General features: G+C 43.8%; 1 protein-coding gene across 9 annotated transcripts in view; it reads left to right on the top strand.

Annotated features, from left to right (window-relative positions):
- ANKRD17 (ankyrin repeat domain 17) overlaps positions 1-19,943 on the top strand; it is a 181,005-nt gene that overhangs the window by 23,531 nt on the left and 137,531 nt on the right. The window contains exon 1 of one of the 9 annotated variants that reach the window (XM_040326287.1): positions 12,614-12,767. The exons of the other annotated variants lie outside the window; for them this stretch is intronic. Coding sequence (XP_040182221.1) covers positions 12,714-12,767 — 54 coding nt within the window. The 5' untranslated portion in view covers positions 12,614-12,713. Of the gene's footprint in view, positions 1-12,613; positions 12,768-19,943 lie in introns of those variants that run through there. 9 annotated transcript variants of the gene reach the window in all.

The raw sequence follows: 19,943 nt of genomic DNA, 5'->3' as shown, positions 1-19,943 counted from the left end.
ACTCCTTGCCCATCATGTAGAACACCATCTCCCAAAATGTTTAGCATCACACATTGAAGGCATACTTCGTATGTGGCATGAATCCTGACCTTTTTACAATCGGGCTTAGATATCCGCGGATACTGCGGCTATCTATGCCCAGAAGAGGGAGAAAAATACCTGTATTGGACAGTATCTGCTCCCTCCTGAAAGGTGCCAAATGTGACACCGGAGGGGGGGGGAGGATTCTGAAAAGCGGAAGTTCAATTTTTAGGTGAAACTCAGATTTTAAATATATGTAAAAATGTAATTTATTACAGGTGCTGCTACTTATATAAGCCTGAATACCCGACTGCCAGTATATGTAAAATAAATAAATGTGCAACCTCTTATCCGATAAACAATTGGCCTGGAGTACCATTTTGAGGTTCCTAGCCCTCGCCAGTCATTCATTAAAACCTTTTGTAGAGGGCGTTTCAGATGTACCTCTCTGCACCCACCAGTGTCTATGCAGCATTTGAATTCGGCTCTCATGGCACTTCAAAACCAGCCCTTTGAACACAAGATATTCCCCTTTCCACACTTATAATATTGTGTTCCTTGTTTTTATCACCTCCTGTGAGGCGTGTTTGAACTGGAAGCCTTGTTTTACAAGGAGCCCTTTCTGGTTTTACACAAGGACAAGGTAGTATTAAGAGCTAAACCTTCTTTTTATTTATTTTGGTGCTTTTGTCCCTCTGTCTGTAGTACATCAGGAGGAGATTTCTCTTCATTCTCTGAATGTAGTTCAAGTTGTGCATGTCTACCTCACAGCTACTGTATCCATTAGAAAGCATGACTGTGGGTTGATTTACTAAAACTGTAGAGTGCAAAATCTGGTGCAGCTATGCAAGGTAGCCAATCGGCTTCTGACTTCAGCTTGTTCAAACCTCCTTAGGTCCCCTTCCAGGGCTTCTGGCCACTCTCTCCTGCTGAGTGCTCCCAAAGCAAACTGTTTGCAATAGGGGCACCTGAGCAAAGGCTCTCTGTGTCCATTCACACACACAGCCATGGCTCGGCCCCACCCCCCCTCTCTCTCCTCATTAACTTACTGGCTGTGATTGACAGCAGTGGGAGCCAATGTGGAGTGAGAGTCTAAACTGTCTTGCACATCGCTGGAGGAAGATCGGGCTCAGACAAGCACTGGGGGGGATGCTGCCAGAGTAGGTAATATACCTTCATGCATAAAATGTATTAAAAAAAAAAAACCTTCAGACTTGACAAACATTTTTTTAAGCTTTATCAAAAAAAAAACATGGAAGCTGATTGGTTTCTATGCAGAGCTGCACCAGATTTTGTACACCCCAGTTTTAGTAAGTTAACCCCTTTGTCATTCCTGCTTGTCCCAATACCAGCTTCTCATCCCAACGTTTCTCAATGGATCGGATAAATTATCATTCAAGCTTATGGCCTTAAAGTTTTGTATGTGTGTGGGTGTTTTTTTTTTTATTGTATATTATATAAATAACAAACATGTTATGTCATACAGAGCAGCTCCGGTCCTCCACTGGCATTTTGGGCTTTTCCTCTTCTCTGTTTGCCACCATAGGAAGCTACTTCCTATACTGGCACATTTGCAAGCTCGATCCTAAACTATGCTCTGTGTCCATTGACACAGCACCAGCCAATAGTTGAATGCCGGCACCCGCTGATGGTCGAGGAGAAAGACAGGACAGAGCTCTACATGTTTAAACCATGCAGAGCTCTCTTGTCAGTGGGGATGTGGCGGTTTTTGTTTAAAAAATGTAAAATAAAAACCGTTGCATCCCTTAGGCCCCTTTCACACTAGGCCGGGAGGTGCGGTGGCGGTATAGCGCCGATATACCATCGGAATTGCGGCGGTATTTGGCCACTAGAGGTGCGGTCTTAGCCCCTGCTAGCGGCTGAAAAAGGGGTTAACACCGCCGGCAATGCGCCTCTGAAGAGGCGCATTGTTGGCGGTATAGCCGCGGTGTCCCATTGTTTTCAATGGGAAGGAGCGTTAAAACACACCACTCCAAAGATGCTGCTAGCAGGACTTTTGGATTGGTCCCGCCAGCGCATCGCCTCAGTGTGAAAGCACTCTGGCTTCCACACTGAGACTGCAGGGCAGGAGTTTTTCAGGTGGTATTTAGGTGCTATTTTTAGCGCTAAAACTCCTTAAAAAAAAAAACTCGGTGTGAAAGGGGTCTTGGTAAAAGCACACATTTAACCCTTTGATCGCCCTAGATGTTAACCCCTCCGCAGCCAGTGTCATTAGTACAGTGACAATGTATATTTTTAGCAGTGATCGCTGTATTGGTGTCACTGGTTCCCACAGTGTCAGATTGACCGCCATACTTTCGCAGTCTCGCTATAAGTCATTTTTTGCCACTTTTACGTGTGTGTGTGTGTGTGTGTGTGTGTGTGTGTGTGTATACAATACATACATACACCCACACCATAGTTTGTAGACGCTATAACATTTGTGTAAACCAATCAATATACGCTTATTGGGATTTTTTTTTTTTTTTTTTAATGAAAATATGTAGCAGAATTCATATTGACCTACATTAATAAAGAAATTAAATGTTTTACTTACTTTTTTTTTTTTATTTTTTTTTTTTTTTTTACATGTTTTGTCACAGAAAGCAAAAAATATTGTTTGTTCAAAATTTTCTGTCTTTTTTTTTATTTTTATTAAATTGATTTTGTGTACAGCGTTTCATGATCGTGCAATTGTCAGTTAAATTCATCCGAAGGTCACGTGGTTAGGAATCTGGTTCCATCTTTTTCCTTTCAAAGTACATTCTACTTCTAGATCTGTGAGTTCTTTCTGGGCTTTTCGGCATCAGGCAGCTGTTTTCCAAGACGCCAGTTTTGGGCATGAGGTACTTCAGCTTTGTTTTGCAGGCAGTCCCCAGTTTGTTTTTAGTTGGGCCTGTTGATCTTTTGTTTTCTACGTTGGTGTTCTCCCTAGGAATGGTCGTCCATCAAAGATCAGTGCAAAGGAAAATGTAGCATCATTAAAGCCCAGTTGAACCTTCAGTTTAAATATGCTAAACACATTCCAGGTGCATCAAAACAAAAGGTATGCAAAGTCTTAGAGCCCATTCACACAGGGGCAACACGGCTTTGGGAGGCAACTTGGACACGACTTGAGTATGAATCATCAGGCAACTTCAAGTTGCCTCCAGGACAGGAGGCTTTCCAGTGGCCAATCAAACAACAATCAGCTCTGTGGGAGGGAGGGGTTTGCCTGAGAAATGTTTATCTTCCTGTATTGTTGCTTTAGTTAAAGCGGATGTGCCACGGGAAAAATATATTAAAAGCCAGCAGCTACAAATACTGCAGCTGCTGACTTTTAATATAAGGACACTTACCTGTCCTGGAGTCCAGCGCCGATCGCAGCAGATGACGAGCCGATCGCTCGTCACCCTGCTGCTCCCCCCTCCATCCTCGGTGAGGGAACCAGGAAGTGAAGCGCTCCGGCTTCACTGCCCGGTTCCCTACGGCGCATGCGCGAGTCGCGCTGCGCCCGCCGATTGGCTCCCGCTGTGTGCTGGGAGCCGAGTGTTCCCAGCATACAACGGGGGGATGGACGGGAAGGAAGGAAAAAACCCGTCCTTTGCCCGTATCGTAGGGCTGGAAGTGGGTGCAGATACCTGTCTGTAGACAGGTATCTGCACCCCCCTCCCCCCTGAAAGGTGTCAAATGTGACACCGGAGGGGGGGAGGGTTCCGATCAGCGGGACTCCACTTTAGAGTGGAGATCCGCTTTAAGACAGTGATCCGACTTCTGAGGCAGATTGAAGTAGTACAGGAACCTTTTCTGAAGTCGGAGCGACATTGAGACGGCTCCCATTCACTTGCATTTATTTTCGTGACTTGGGGCGACTTGAAGCCCCAGTGTGAACCGGCTCTTACAGTTTACTCTCCTTTGTTAGAGCCTGAGTTTTTTTTTTTTTTCTTTTCAGAAAAGCTCAGTTTACCCACCATTTGGAAAGATCTAGTTTTGATTTGCCTGGGGGTGTTTGACTCCTGCAAAGAGATTACTACTTCTACACAGTGTCCTCTTTGGCAACATACTGGCAGAGGAAAGGCTTTTCTGCTGACGCTGTGGCCCGTAGTTTTAGGTATTGTAGGCGTTGTAAATCTTCTGCCTACAATTTTTTTTTTTTTTTTTTTTTTTTTTTGTCGCCATGCGCACTGGGACTCTGGTGTTCAGCTACGGGCTCAGTGTCCCATCCAACCCCACTGACGGCAGCCTGTCGAACTCGGACTGACAACTGCTGCAGCTGGATAGGGCACTTAGAAGTACAAACCTTTAGGACAATACAAGCTCAGAAATGAATGCCCAGAACACAGACTTCATTCCGGGCCTTCATCCCTGGACGCATACTGTGCTAAATGTTTGTACTGCCAAGTGCCCCGTCCAGCCACAGCAGCTGTCGGCCCCTCATAGAACTTGACAGACTTCTGGCAGTGGGTTGGAAGGGATGCCTATGCCCTCTGCCCACAGCTATACACCAGAGCATCATGTAGCAGGGCTAAATGCTCAGTGTTTGCACCCATGTCTTCTTGCAGTTTGTTATCTGTACACTGACTGCAGTGAAAGTGCAGTGCAGTGTTCAATTTCAGCTCCTTTCTAGCACCAGTAAGATGCCAAGAATGGAGCTGGGTGTCAAGATAACATAACAGAATACATGCGGCATGGAGGTGGGAACCTTTGGACCTGTCTCATCACTGTAGGAAAGCACAGCCACAGGTAAGTGTGCCAAATGCTGTAATGCCAGATGATATTTGTAGCTGTACCTATTACCTGACAACACCTGTGTTTATGAGAATACAGTAAGAGGTTTGGGACTTTAAATGAGGCAAGCATTAAAGGGGTTATAAAGGTTTGTTTTTTATTTTCTAAATGGGTTTTTAAGCTAGTGCATTGATGGTTTACTTACCTTTTTCATTCGATTTCCCTTCTAAATGTTTTTTTTTCCCTTTGTCTGAATTCCTGTTCCTCCTCAGTAAGCTTGCCCGCATCATCCGAGCCGTTCTGGCTGGGGGTTAGTCAGCGTTCTTGCCCCCTCCCTTGGCACTACATCCCTGAACGTTCACATCTAGGGCTGCAACTAACGATTATTTTCATAATCGATTAGTTGGCCGATTATTGTTTCGATTAATTGGATACAAGCCTTTTGTTGGGCAGATTACAAAACACAAATTGCCGCAAAAACACGTTGCATGCTTTTTTGCAGCTTCTCCATTAAAATATATTGAACCAAAAAAACAAAATGGCACCGTTTTGCGTTAAAAAGTCCTTGCCCTTTCCAAATACGAATTTCCAAATGTGTGCCATAGGAAAACATGTAAATGAACTGTAGTGTGTTTCTGCAAAGCACCAAAAAAGAGGTGTGACCCAGGCCTGAGATGTTTAGTAACATAATGGGGATAAAACAAAAATATGTACAAAACAAGCAAATCGCTACTGTAAGGGGTTCATTTTTTGCTGTGGCACAGTGAAAGTAAAAATTACAGTAGCGATTTGCTTTTTTGTACTATAAAAGGCTCATTTATGTTTTTTTTTTTAACCCCATTATGTTACTGGCTGATCGATTTATGAAAATTGTAATCGATTAATTTCATAATCGATTAGTTGTTTCGGCCCTAGAACAAACCTTTACAACCCTTTTTAACAAAATGAATAAAAAGATATTGTTACATTTATTGTCATAAACGGTGAAATCCAATGGCAATGGGTATGTACATGTGTGAAAATTAGACATGCAAGACACATATTATACACTAGAAGTAAAATACACATAGCAGTGGACCATAATATAAGATATATTGTATCATGTTATATAGTATAACGAAGTATAATAAAAATATATATTGAAATAAGGCTTAAAACATAATGTAACTGAGGCAATGTGTAGAATAAGGTCTGCATCCTATGAAGCTTGAGGTGCTTTTGTGGCTTAAAACCAACCCAATCTGTATTCACGAGTCTACCAAAAGAAAACCTGAACAAGAATGTGTTTTTGGAGGTTGCCATGGAAGAGAACAATGTTTTTTTTTGGTTTATATAGACAGTGTGGTGTGCTAGGACGAAATGATGCACTGCTGCATGTTAGAGCCAGAACTTCACCATATGAATGAATGATGGTGGAAGTGCCAGTGAATTCCTGCTTTAGCCCCGTTCACACCAAATCTGACTTTAAAATAGTGCGACTTCACTTGAAATCAAACAATTTCAAAGCCGCAGGTCAATGTGACTTCAGGTGCGACTTCATGCAGGAACCTTTTTTCAAATAAGTGCGACACTGCAAAGTCGGCGTTGCACCGATTTGAACAGTTCCATTGCTGACAAGAATGTGCAAAAAAATGCTAAGGTCTGCTCCAAAATATAGGTGTTAACCAATACAGGATTCCCCATATAATGGCTATTTTGTGTTTTACAGTGGCAAAGACAGTTTACATTTCTAAAAAGTATACACAGACTAAAATAGGTTTGTGTACAGGAATGAACAAAAATACCTATTTATCTTTTTTTAGGTCAAATTGTGAGGTACAAAATGCATGTGTTTGACATTTTTGCCTTTTAAGGCTGGTATACACTGGCTTCTGTGTGTGTGTGTGTGTGTGTGTGTGTGTGTGTGTGTGTGTGTATAGTGGGCTTTTTTTACAAAGCATTTCTGAAGCTTTCAGTAAACTTTAAACGGCTTTCTTTGAAGTCTTTAAACTGCGGGTGAACAGACATCCAGCACACCAGGAAGGGTGTCCGCCATGAAGATTCTTCAGGCGACTTTTATTGTGCAGCAGGGCACAGTTACAGTGAACAGTTGTTGTGCAGTTACAACTGATGATTAGCCTAGGGCTGGATCACTGTTGTGTAAGGTAAAAAATGTATTTAGTACAGGGAAAGTACAGTTGGCACAGTATTTCCAGTGATATAGGTATTAGGGCTGCAGCTATTATATTGAATATGTGTCCTGTGATTGGACAAGGGGAGATCCTGTTTACCCACCCCTCAATTCACTTTGTTCATTCACAGAATGCCTTGTGTTAATATAATTGCATATAAGATGGTGAGTGAGTGAGAAACTTGTATAGCGCAACACATGCGAACTGAATCGCCTCACGGTACATGCTGTTCTGTCTAAAATGCACTTGGCTAATTTTTCCTTGTTTTGGACTGAATTTGCAAGAAATGGTGTCAGAACCTGTTCAGTTGTCTTTTTTGCTAAACTACCGGAACTATCAGATTTTCATCGGAACAAAGCATAGGACTTTTGTCCGAAGGGCGTTGGCCGTGAACTTGTATTGCATACTAATGGCAAAGAATTGTGTTTTTTCAGCTCTTTAGCGCCACCCTTTGTGCAACTTCTGCTAATGTTGTGTTATGGTGAGCATTGCTTCTGAGCATGCGTGTTTGTACTTTGGAGTTTTTTACAACGGACTTCTGTACACACGATTGGATAATCCGACAACACATTTGTTTTTCGGAAAATTTTAAAGCATTCTGTCAAACATCTGTTGGCAGAAAATCCATAAAACAATTGTCCAATGGAGCATAGAAATGATCAGATTTTCCGATAACAGCCTTCCATCACACAATTCCCACCGGAAAATCCGATCGTGTGTACGGGCCTTAAGAGTCCTGGGAGAACTGTTGAGATAACATAGGGGTTTATTTACTAAAGCTGGAGAGTGCAAAATGGGGCTCACTTCTGCATAGAAACCAATGGGCTTCCAGCTTTTAATGCCAAGGCTTAATTGAACAAGCTGTTAGAAGCTGATTAGTTTCTATAATTTTGCACTCTCTGTGAGGCAAGAAGGATTCTCCTATTTTGAGAAGATCGGTGTCTTACAGCAGGAATATAAAAAATGTAAAGTTGCTCCCATCAGCGGATGTTTATCGATGTCCTCTTTTGTCTTTGTATGGGTGGACCATGGAAGAGTGATTTAGTGAGTTTTCGGTCCAGTTTGTTCTAAGGTTACCCATACCCTCTCCTGGTTGTAGGTTGCAGGAGTAGTAGTATTTATAAAGGTCTGGTAGGCCTAAGCCACATTTTTTTTCTCTCTGGAGTCAGAGGTTCAATTTCTGGGTTCAAGGTTTTTTTTTGTTTGTTTGATATAAATTGGTTCTCCAAGAATTTAAAGAAAATCCCAGGAGCTGTAATGGGAACCTTTTTTAAATATACTGTGTATAGCAAAATATAAATTTGGATTATTGCTTGTTTTTTTTTCCATTCTTGCAGGTCTAGTTTATCTTGTCTCGGCAGTGGTATAATATTTAGGTTGCATAAATGAGATGTAAGACTGGGTAACTTTATACTTGGTGTAGGTGGTAGTCCATGTAAAAGGATATTGCTTGGGGGTGTTTAAGATAGTCAGTCATCAGTTATGTGAGCCACGCATTGCGATGGATTTGTAATTGTTAATTTTATTATTGGATGAAGATGCATAATAATCTAACAACATATCAGCGAATGACCACTTTGTATGTACATGTACAAGTCTGGATTTCCTTTATATTCTCACCTTTCCTTATAGTTCTCAAAAGGGTTCCAGTGTTGGACTAAGGCTACTTTCACACTGACGAGCTGGGTGCATTGGCGCTAAAGTGCTGATATATTTAGCAGCACTTTACCGTCGTTTTGCAGCGATTTTCGCCCACTAGCGTTGCGGTTTTAACCCCGGCTAGAGGCCGGAAAGGCTTTGCGGGAGTTTTGGAGGCGCTGCCCCATTGATGTCAATGGGCAGGGGCACTGTAGGAGCTGTGTGTGTATATGTATATGTGTATGTATATATTCTATTATGCTTTCACACTGGATATAAAGGAGCGACTCTTTCAGGGCGCTATTTTTAGCACGATAGCGCCTCCAAAGTGCCTCAGTGTGAAAGCAGCCTAAATATTATAGGGGACAAAGGGCATCCTTGTCTGGTCTCATTTTATAGAAAGATTCTTACAGAATGCCATTGACCTTTACTTTGGCACTAGGGTTAAAGTATGTTGCCCTAATCCAGGACATCATTATGTCTTTTAATCCACTGTCTCTGAATACCTCAAACATATATTGATATGTTCTCCTGTTGAATGCCTTCTCCGTGTCGGTGGATAATGGTCATGGCTATATTCTGACATGGGGCCCAAAGTATTGTGTTTAATGTCTTGATGCCTGGGACAAAGACCACTTGATCTGTATGAATTGGTGAAAAGATTGACAGGATTTTAGTGAATAACCTAAGATCCACATTTAGACCCCTTTCACACTGAGGAGTTTTTCAGGCGTTTTAGCGCTAAAAATGGCATCTAAATAACTTCTGCCCTGCAGTCTCCGTGTGGAAGCCCGAGTGCTTTCACACTGAGGCGATGCGCTGGCAGTACCACTCCAAAAGTCCTGCTAGCAGCATCTTTGGAGCAGTGAAGGAGCGGTGTGTTTACCGCCTCTTCCCATTGAAAACCATGGGACAGAGGCGCATTGCGGGCGGTATTAACCCTTTTTCGGCCGCTAGCGGGGGTTAAAACCACACCGCTAGCGGCCGAATACCGTCGCAATTCCAACGGTATAGCGCTGCTAAAAATAACGGCGCTATACCGCCACCGCACCTCCCGCCCCAGTGTGAAAGGGGCCTCGGTGAAGATATAGGTCTGTAGTTGGGAAATTTGTAATTACATCCGACCCCCCCCCCCCCCCCCATTTGTCGATGACAGCTATGTGTACTTTAGTCTTTTGAGCTCCGTTTGCGGTCCTAGGTGCATTTAGGACTGGTTTTGTTGGGCTGCAATGTGGCTGCCATTTTTTAGGCTGACTTTCTTTGCCTAAACTGCGGTTGGTTGCTTGGTAAGGAGTAGAGTCCGGCACGAACCCTCCACTTTTTGGGATTGCAGAAGGGCACCTTTCCTCTGGTTCTCCCAGGGCCTTCACCATCACTGGGGGACAAGGCACACCATCTCTGGGTTACAGTCTGCCACCTGCAACCACTGTTTTCAGACAAATTGCCCCACCATTTTCCTATATTTTGGGCCTGGATTGACATTCGCTACCAGTTGGTTGAGTACTCCATAGTTGTGGTATGTTGCTGTGAGCGTCACAATCGTGCAACACTTTTTTTTTTTATGAGAAACTCCAACCTGCTGGCATTCAAAGCTCTCAGGTGTTTTCAGCCCAAAGGCCCCTTTCACACGTACGGACCGTATGTCCGCATTTTCATCCATCTGCAAATGAAAACGGGACATACATTGGTCCGTATGTGATTGTGTGTGTCAGCGGATGAACATCTGCTGACACCCGTGATCACCCGCCTCCGCAAAGATCCGATTTTGCAGGCGGAAGAAAATCCTATTTTTTTTTTCTTCAGTCTGCGGATCAGATGAACACGGACACACTGTCTGTGTTCATCCGACCCCCCCCCCCCCCCCCAGGGGAGAGCCGAGAAAAGACAGGGCGGTCCCTGCACAGTGTGCGGGGACCGCCCTGTCAGCCGATGGCTCAGCAGGGATTTTACGGAGCGATCCCCACTGAGCTGACGGACACACAGAGGCGGATCATTACTGATCCGCCTCATGTGAAAGGGCCCTAAGGGACCGCCCTGTCAGCCGACGGCTCAGCAGGGATTTTACGGAGCGATCCCCACTGAGCTGACGGATCATTACTGATCCGCCTCGTGTGAAAGGGCCCTAAGGCCTGGTTTACGCTGGTGCAATTTCAGATGCAATCCCCCCCCCCCCCATAGACATGTAAAACGCATGTGACATCGCAACCTTTTTGTTATCCCAGAAGGACCGGCATTTTCTTCAGCTGTCCATTTTTTTAAATCTGCTTTTATATCATCCAGTTGCTGTAAGTGCAATACAGTTATGCCTCGGTTCACTAACTTAATCTGGTCGCGAATCGAGGCAAATTTTCCCATAGGGTTCAATGTAAGTCGGGTTAATGCGTTCTAAACTTTTTTTGTTTTTTGAACCACAAATATATGAAACAAAATTCAGTACGATATGGAGAGAGAACACTAACCTTGCTCGAGATGACTTTTCCTGCTCTGAACTTTCTTTTCAACATGCTAGCTCTGAACAGTCTTGTCACCTTCTTTACTGCGCCTCACTTTTTTCTTACTGCCATGCTTATTTGGTTTCCTTCGCTCAGTGAAAGTCTATCCAGTCTGAGTGCCGTCTCTCCGACATTTTGTGAGGCAAAGGCCCTGGCTCGGAATTGGTCACAAGCGATTTGTATGCTTGTGCAGGCTGGTAAGCGCGCAATTTATGTGGTGGTGGATAGTGTGATCAGATACATCATGAGGGAGATTTACACTTAGACTATTTTGCACCTTCAAATTTATGGTGGATATAATGTCATATGTCTCACCCGTCGAATATTGTTTTCTGAATAATTTATGGACATTTATCATAAATTATAACTGGTTCATTGTGTATAGCATACTAGCTCGTTATGTGTCACTTATCTGAAAAAAAAATTCCACCTCGGTCAGGTCCACCGCCATGTCTCCTGGAGCTTCTTCCGTGTTTTCGCTGCTCCGGTGTTGGGATTGACCGGAGCGCATTCGCGCGGGACCGGCAGTTAATGCCATTCACAAAAACGGCACCTCTCAGTTTTTGTCATGCGCCGTAGACAGTGGTGCCCATTTCTGTGAAAATATCTCCTTAACAGTGTAGATTAAGGACATATTGCTTGCACCTACAGGTAAGCCTTAATCTAGGTTTACCTGTAGGTGCAAGTAGCGAGAGTGGGTTTACAACCACTTTAAAGCAGAATTAAACCCTCCTATCCTTTACAGCCAAGGAAGCTGCTTCTGTTTGATTTACAACGGCCATTGTGCTGCACATGTGACCTGTTATTATACCAGCCATTTGATTGATTTGACAGTTTGGTTTTTTGAAATAGTTAAATTGTTGGGTTTAGTTCCGCTTCATAAATTACTGCTGCTCTGGGATTTGGCAAAATGGCAGCTTCCAGCAAGAAGGAAACGGGAGCAATGCTAGAGGCGATTTACAGAGCACACTCATATTGGTAGCATAATTATTGTCCAACTTTGATGCGACTTGAGGTCCATAAACCCAAAGATTACGCAGGCATTGCTTCAAGTCATGGCAAAAATTGTGCGACTTTCGTGTTGCACAAGTTATCCACTGACCATTGGATAGTTCTCACCAGATACAATCTCTTGTTTTATATCACTGACCACTGGCTATAAGCAGTTGGGAACTTACACCAAATAGATGTTGGTAGATCTAATAGAGATTGTACTGTGTGTTGCCAGATTGGTTGTGTTGAGCAGGATCGAGCTACTACGGACCGGCCATTAGGCGTCACTTTTCCCGTATCTATAAATAAGGAAAAAAAAAAGCAATCTGTTTCTAATTGTGCCTGATTTCTTGGTAGATTTGAATATTTGCACATTTTCTGTGTATAGCACTGAACTTTGCTGCATTTAGTTAGTGGATTGTTTTGTGTAAGTGCGTTGTGTCCACAATAATCCAGCGATGGGGTGATAGGGGAAGGCGTTGTGGATAGAAAAGCGGCTCTGTGTCTTTAAATGCTCATGTAGTGTGAGTCACCCCTATGTGTGTGTTGGTAGAGGCCTGCACTGAAACTGCAGCTCTGCTCCGGGCCAGAATAGAACCTTCCATTTCCTCTTCCCTCGCTGACAGAGGAGGGTTCCTGCTGCCTCTGATCTAATCATAGTGCAGTAACAGATATGGCTGTATAAGAAAACATGGTAGACACGGCAGCCGACATGGAAGCATATGTTTTAGAAGACATCCTAGAGGTACGAGGGTGCTGGGAGCTGTGTGGCCGACATCGGGCAGGGGGAGGAGGGCGGAGAGGGACGGATGTGGGGAGACTGTGAGCCGACGATTAGCTAGACCTTGTATGTCCCCCCTTGTGCGGATTACACTCCGTGTTTAGCCCTCTCCTATAAAGTGTGTGTGCTGACAACGTTGTCACTCGCTCGGTGTCTGCCGTGTATTACAATCGGAAAAGGGGGCCTTGAATTCTATAAAATGCCTGCGTGCCTGTGACCTTTAGATTAACTCATTAGAAGGTGGGGTCTGCAAAGCAGCTTTCTCCGGGTTTAGTATCATATGTCTTGCACAATTCGTCTACATGCAGCGTCCCACACCACACGGCATTTTATTTTCTCCTGCAATACAACATGGCCTGCCTGCCTGTCTGCCTGCCCTTTACGGATTTTCACATAGTGTTTGTTTGCCCACAAATTCTGCTTGGGTCTTTTTTTTTTGGCCTGGAAGTATTTTTAGGAAGCCTAGCTACACTTTGGCTGTGGTATTGCAGTCATTTACATGACACCACTTTTAGGCATTACTTTTGAAGATTCTTTCCCAATAACAGTATATTTTATAACTGTTTTACATATATATTGTGCTTTTTTTTTTTTTTTTTTTTATAATGAAAGCAATCTTTTTGTTTAAGTCACAATTTATGAGTGTCAATCTTCTGTGCCCAACAGTGCATTTTGTAGGCAGCACTGAAGGGCACTTATGTGCTTCTTGTCATGTGTCAACAGTGACTTTGGGGGGACAGGTGGTCGGCAACAACTGAGCTCAGCGGAGTAGCAGGAGATAAACTTTACTTGGGAGTTTCTCTAAAGTGGAGTGTGGTGTTTAGAGGTAATCACAGTTCTGTATGTACTACTTTTTAGGGAAGCCTTTTAGTGGCCAGTTCAGCTGTGGCAGTGCTCAGCCCAATCCTGGAGTGCTGTATATTGTTTGTAGCTGAAATTACATACAGTTAATGGTTTCTCATAGTGACTAGATTTTCTGCACTTTTTTTTAATATAGATTAGAAAAAAAAAAGTGGTGTGCAGTGGAGTACCATGTCATATTTTTTTGGCATTGCAGCACACCAGTGGGAGTTCCCTCATATGTAGCAGTATGACATGGCCCTATTATAAATGTAGGAGCTTCTTTGCCTGGCTAAGGTCTTGGGGCCATGTCACACTAGCTGTTCTTGGTGTTGGAAATGGCGAAATTGCCAAAGTTCAGCTGCCATCTTCCCTATGGACAACTTTTTTTTTTTTTTTTTTTTCTGCTTACTGAGATGCTGCATAATCTGCAAGGAACACTGACAAACCTCACCTTGGTGCATAATGTTGTAGGAAAAGTTAGGTTGAAATTCGGAGGTTCTGTTGCTGGTGATGTTGCTACACTACATTGGGGCCCTGGAACTCTGCTGTATTTCTGGAATTATGGGCGGTTTGCTCAGATCTCGTATTTGAAGTTTGAGGCTTTTGAAGTGGGCAAATTCATCTCGCTCAAGATTTGATTCAAGGAGCACAATTTAAAAAAGGCGGAAAACTTTTCTGCAGAAGTGTGTGCTTTTCTTTTTGTACGTTCTGGCTGTTTTACTAGGCCTTTGAGCCCATTGCCTTTAGATGCTGTAAGGTATGAATTGGCAAACATTTTGGTATTTTACGAAGTTAAGCCTAGGTTCACACTGCTGCGAATTCAAAATCACGGTAAAATGCGCGATTTTACCGCGATTTTGCGAGTGCGATTTTGCCGCGATTTCGGCCGCAATTTAATGTAAATCGCGGCCAGAAATCGCAAAAAGTAGTACAGGAACTACTTTTCGAAATTGCAGATGTGGCGTCGCACTGATTAGGACAGTGCCATTGCCGCCGATTTGAGATGCGATTTGACATGTCAAATCGCATCTCAAATCGTTCCAAATCGTACCCAGTGTGAACCAGGGCTCAGACACAACTTTTGGTTTGAATTTTTTTTTTTTTTTTTTTAAGTTGACAACTGTATTTCTGTGCATTTTCTTCCCTGGTACGAAGGCGGACAATCTTATGAGGTATGCCCACAACACACTGCAGCTGCCATCTGTAGTTCATGGGTGCGATGCCAGTATCCTGTAAACTTCCCCCCAGCCTCTTGTCCATACTGAAGTTCAGACTTTGTTAGCTGGAGGAAGTGTAAAACTAAGAGTGTGGGGATGGTGTGTGTGTGTGTGTGTGTGTGTGTGTGTGTGTGTGTGTGTTTTGCATTGGGAACTAAGGGCCAGATTCACGTAGAGCGGGCGCAGCGTAACGTAACCGGTTTACGTTACACCGCCGCAAGTTTTCCGATTTAGTGCCCGATCCACAAAGCACTTACCTGGAATTTTGCGGCGGTGTATCGTAAACAGGTCTGGCGCAAGGCAGCCCAATTCAAATGGGGCGGGTACTATTTAAATTGGGCGCGCTCCCGCGCCGGACGTACTGTGCATGCTTCCCTTGTCGCAAATTTCCCGACGTGCTTTGCGCGAAATTACGACGCGCCAACGTTTTGTGAATCGCGACGTGAAAAAAAGACTTGCGCCGGGGAAAAATAAATTTAAAAAAAATTCAAAAGCGACGCGGGAAAGACAGGCATACTTTAACATGGTGGAGTACTTTTACACCATGTTAAAGGTGCCCTATCTTTGCGACGGAAATCTAACACTTGCGACGCCGTAACGACGGGAAAAATCTTTGTGGATCGCCGTAACTCCTCATTTGCATACCCGACGCTGGTTTACGACGCAAACTCCCCCCAGCGGCGGCCGAGGTATTTCATCCTAAGATCCGACAGTGTAAGTCCATTACACCTGTCGGATCTTCTGCCTATCTATGCGTAACTGATTCTGTGAATCAGTCGCATAGATACTCTGAGAGATACGACGGAGTATCTGAGATACTCCGTCGTATCTGCTTTGTGAATCTGGGCCTAAATGTCTGCCTGCTGCTTGATTTTAAATCTGCGTGCTGTTTTGGGGGTGGAGTTAGCTTGGCACTATATTACATCCTAAATATAGCTGTAACATGGTCTCAAAGTTGGGGTTAAGCTGACCATAGGTGGTTCTTCTCCCCCTTCTTCCTTTTCCCTCGCTGACAGAGGAAGCAGGGTGGATAAAGAAATACTCCTCTGTGTTCCAGTTGGCTGCATGTGTGCCGATCAACTGAATTTTCCAACTTTCCCGTAAAAAAAAAGCCGATCATTAGATTAACTTCTTGTGACTAGGAAGAGCCATAGATGGCTCCTGCTGAACTGGCTGATTTTTGATCGATCTGTGGCCATCTTTATCCTTTTACCAAATACAAATACCTTTTTAGTTTTGGGTAAAACTAATTTTTTTTTGTGTGTGTGTGTGTTTTCCCTGGGTTAAACGATAAGTGCACCTTAACACTAAAACCTCTACATCTACAGACATCCAGGATCTAGCACTAACCTATCTGTGTAAAGAGGAAATCGATATACATACACTTTTTTTTTTGTAAGCCTATCCGACCTGAGCTGTCAGCTGCTGTGGAGGCGGGTGCAGAGGACTCGACTGACAACGGAAGCCCCATAGTAAGTCTATGGGGGACTTCACTTCCCATTGAGTTCACAGCCGTTGTCGGCTGTGTGCTCTGCAGAGCTTCCGCCGCTGGAAACTGGAAAGGATTGGCTTCAAAAAAGGTATAAACACTGATTTCTTCTTTATAGAGCTAGATGGGTTAGGCTTATATCATGGATGTCTGTAGCTGTACCAATTTTTAGTGTTTGAGTGGTCTCATCATTTAGGGGAGATTTCCATCTTTCTTGTCTGTGATGCCTGTAGCATTGTTCATCCCCTTTTATTCTCCAGTTGAATGCATTCCTCACTAGGATGTATGCAGCAATCCTTACAGCTACTAGTGGATTGTTAGAGACTACAGCCCAGTTTTAAAATAAATTCAAGCTTTAAAGCAGTACTCTGGGTTATACAGATATCAAATACCTGAGGGAAAATCTGAATTTTCCTCACAAAGCAAAAATCTATGTTTTTTTTTTTTTTTTTCTCTCTTCAGTAGCCATTTTAATACATTTTTGCAAGGGGATGTCATATTGCTGCTTGAGGCTGCCCGTAGATGGAGATTCGAACTGTGTATGGGCAGCCTAAATGTACCGCTCAATCAACTTTGGTACAACCAGCCTGCCAGATTTTACTTGTGATTATCGCTAGCAGCTGGTAGAAGACCATGTCTCAGCAGGAGGGATTCCCCTGACAACATGGTCTGTGCAAATTACTATGGGTTGCAGGAAATAAATATACACTATGGCCTGCCTAAGGCAAAAATGAACCGATTACCTCATCCACACTTTCAATGTGGATGGAGAAATCGCTCCCGCTGAGCTATTGTATTCTGCAAGTGGGGAGTCTTTCCTGTCGGCAGAATACAATGCTCAGTGTTACTGTCTTTAGCTGGCGGCACTGATTGCTCAGGAAAAACCCAACATGCTGGCTGTACACAGATCGACTTGTATACAACCAGCTAGCCCAGCCCATATTTGGATCGAAATTTGACCAGTCCCTGCAGAACCAGCTGCGCTCTGATCCGTGTAGGGCCGGTTTAAAACTAACACCTAATCGGGTAGTACATTTTTACAGATTTAGAATAAGTGGGAAACTAAAAGTTTCCGTTCAAGTATTTTATTAAAGAAAATCACAGAGTATAGCAAAAAATAGTCCTGGTTGGAACTATAAAACACATTTAACGGTACATCTTGGATGAGTTCAATACAGTGGTAACATCAAAACCTTCTAAACATAGACAACGTTCATTTCTAATGGGCCAGAGTCAAGTGAAGTACAGTGGTAATAACTGTAAACAACCTATTAGATGACAGAGAATGCATACAAAGGGGAAGGGAGTAGCTCCAATCCAATATCGGTGTAAGCCAAAGGCATATACTCTGCGAGTCAGGAAAAGAGGCCATAGGACAAGCCTAGGCCCAGGCCCAGCCACAGGAACTCGCAAATATAACATTTTAATCGGGAAGAAAAGAAAAAACCAGAAAGGAGAAAAAGGAAACAAGGATAGAAGGAAAAGAGATATGAGAGAAGTGGTGTCGGCGGGACCACTTGGATCCCCGGAGGATCATTGTATCGGACAAAGCTATCTTTCAAATTTTTTTACGGTTCGAGCAGAGTAGCATCAAAATTTGGAGGGAGAAAATTCTTCACCCACAGGGTCCAAATTATGCGGTGTTGGGGGATTCGGTCCAAGATCGTGGCTTCAATTTTACTATGAATCATCGCCTGGGTCACTCTATTCTTTACTTCAGCTATATGTAATTTCGGGGTCTTCCAGGCTCTGGCCATTGTCTGCTTAGCAGCTGTGGTTAATTGAAGTAGGAGACGAGTTTGGGCCCTTGTATAATCTTTTTGTACAAAATTTGAGAGCCAGGGATGGATCAGGAAGAAGAGTATCATGGAGTAATGTGGAAGCAATTTGGAATATAGTCGTCCAGAATTGTTGCACAACAGGGCAGGACCACCAAATGTGGGCATGTGTGCCCCTCTCCCCGACAAACTAAAAGTTTAATCTCAGTTGGTAACATTACGATGCTTTTTCCATTGTTGGTTTTTCCTGCTTCAGTTTCTTGGATGCTGAGCTAAATTGCAACTATATGAATTTTCTTTAAGCACATTAAAGTTTTTGCACAATTATCCCTTAGCCCAGGTTCACACTGAGCTGTGGGAATGAAGCTTGCACGATTTCATTCCCGCTTGTCAGTACTTTTTAAGCTGCGATTTCAGACATCTGTGTGGGTTTTTGCACAGATGTCAATGGAAATTGCCACCTGAAATTGAAAAAAGTAGTACAGAAACTACCGTATTGATCGGCGTATACCGCGCACTTTTTTCCCCTTTAAAATCAGGGGAAAATCGTGGGTGCGCGATATACGCCAATACCCGCTTCCCGCGCTGTGTTTGAACGCATCCGCCGCCGACATATACCGAGCGCAGTACACTCGGCTCCGCTCGCGGTCACGCCCTGTGCCGCCTCCTAGCCTTTATACGAGAGGAGCCGAACGTGCCCGAGTGTACTGCGCTCGGTATATGGCTGTGGCGTTCAAACACAGCGCGGGGATCGGCTCAAAAACTGCACGGGATAAGCGGGGAGGACACCACCAAGGACGCAGACGGACGCCGGACTGGACAAGGCCGCCGATGGACGCCCGGCAAGACACCGACGAGGGGCATTCAAACTTTAAGTATTTTCTTTTTTTCCCCTGAAATTTCCCTTCTACGTTGGGGGTGAGCGCTATACGTTGGTGCGCGCTATAGGAAGATAAATACGGTACTTGGGACGGTGCCATTGCTGGAAATTGCTACCGTTTTGACATGTAAAATCGCATGTCAAATTGCACCAGTGTGAACCAGGGCTTAAAATTGAATTCCAGGCTCAAACCGAACTACTAGTAAAACTGTTCTCGCCACCCTCCCAACACCTGTGTAAGAAAGATCTGTGTACATGCATATTTCCAGCTGGCTCTGGCCCAATCATGTGATCCAGCTCAACTGTCAGCCAGGAAAGCTGCAGGGTGGAGGAGGGACCGCTGATAATCGGTGGGCCATTGAAACACTTCAGGCTTTACTGACCATTGTTGAACCACTGTCTCCTCCTCCCCTGCAGTTCCACTGGCAGACACGGGAGATCACGTGACCAAAGCAGGCTGAAAATAGGAGTATGCAGTAAGTAATATGTACATAGATATTGATTTCACAGGTTAGTAGGCATAGGTGTTAGGCGACAATTTTAAGAGTTAAAATGAATGTAACCCTTGAATTTTTTTTCTAAAGAACAGACATGTTATACTTGCCTGCTCTGTGCAATTGTTTTGCACAGAGCAGCCCCGATCCTCCTCGATCACCTGCCGAGTGCCCACTACAGCAACCAGCTTCACAAAAATAGAATTGTGTAAAAATAACAAACTGACTTCTGTGATAACATCCACTGCTCTGACACGGTCCTCTGCCCTAATGACAAAGTCCACTGCCTGGTTTACATTTTTACGTGAGATTTTTTATGTTTTATTTAAAAAAAAAATTCCTATGATTTAGTTGGGGCCTTGCTAGTTAATTTTATTTAGCAAAAAAGGCGCCTAACCCTCGGTGATTGCATTTTCCCTGACCGAGGTGACCCAAGCAG

The sequence above is a fragment of the Rana temporaria genome, chromosome 1 (assembly GCF_905171775.1).
Source record: "Rana temporaria chromosome 1, aRanTem1.1, whole genome shotgun sequence".
Lineage (NCBI taxonomy): Eukaryota > Metazoa > Chordata > Amphibia > Anura > Ranidae > Rana > Rana temporaria.
This window is presented reverse-complemented; position numbering and strand designations above follow the sequence as displayed.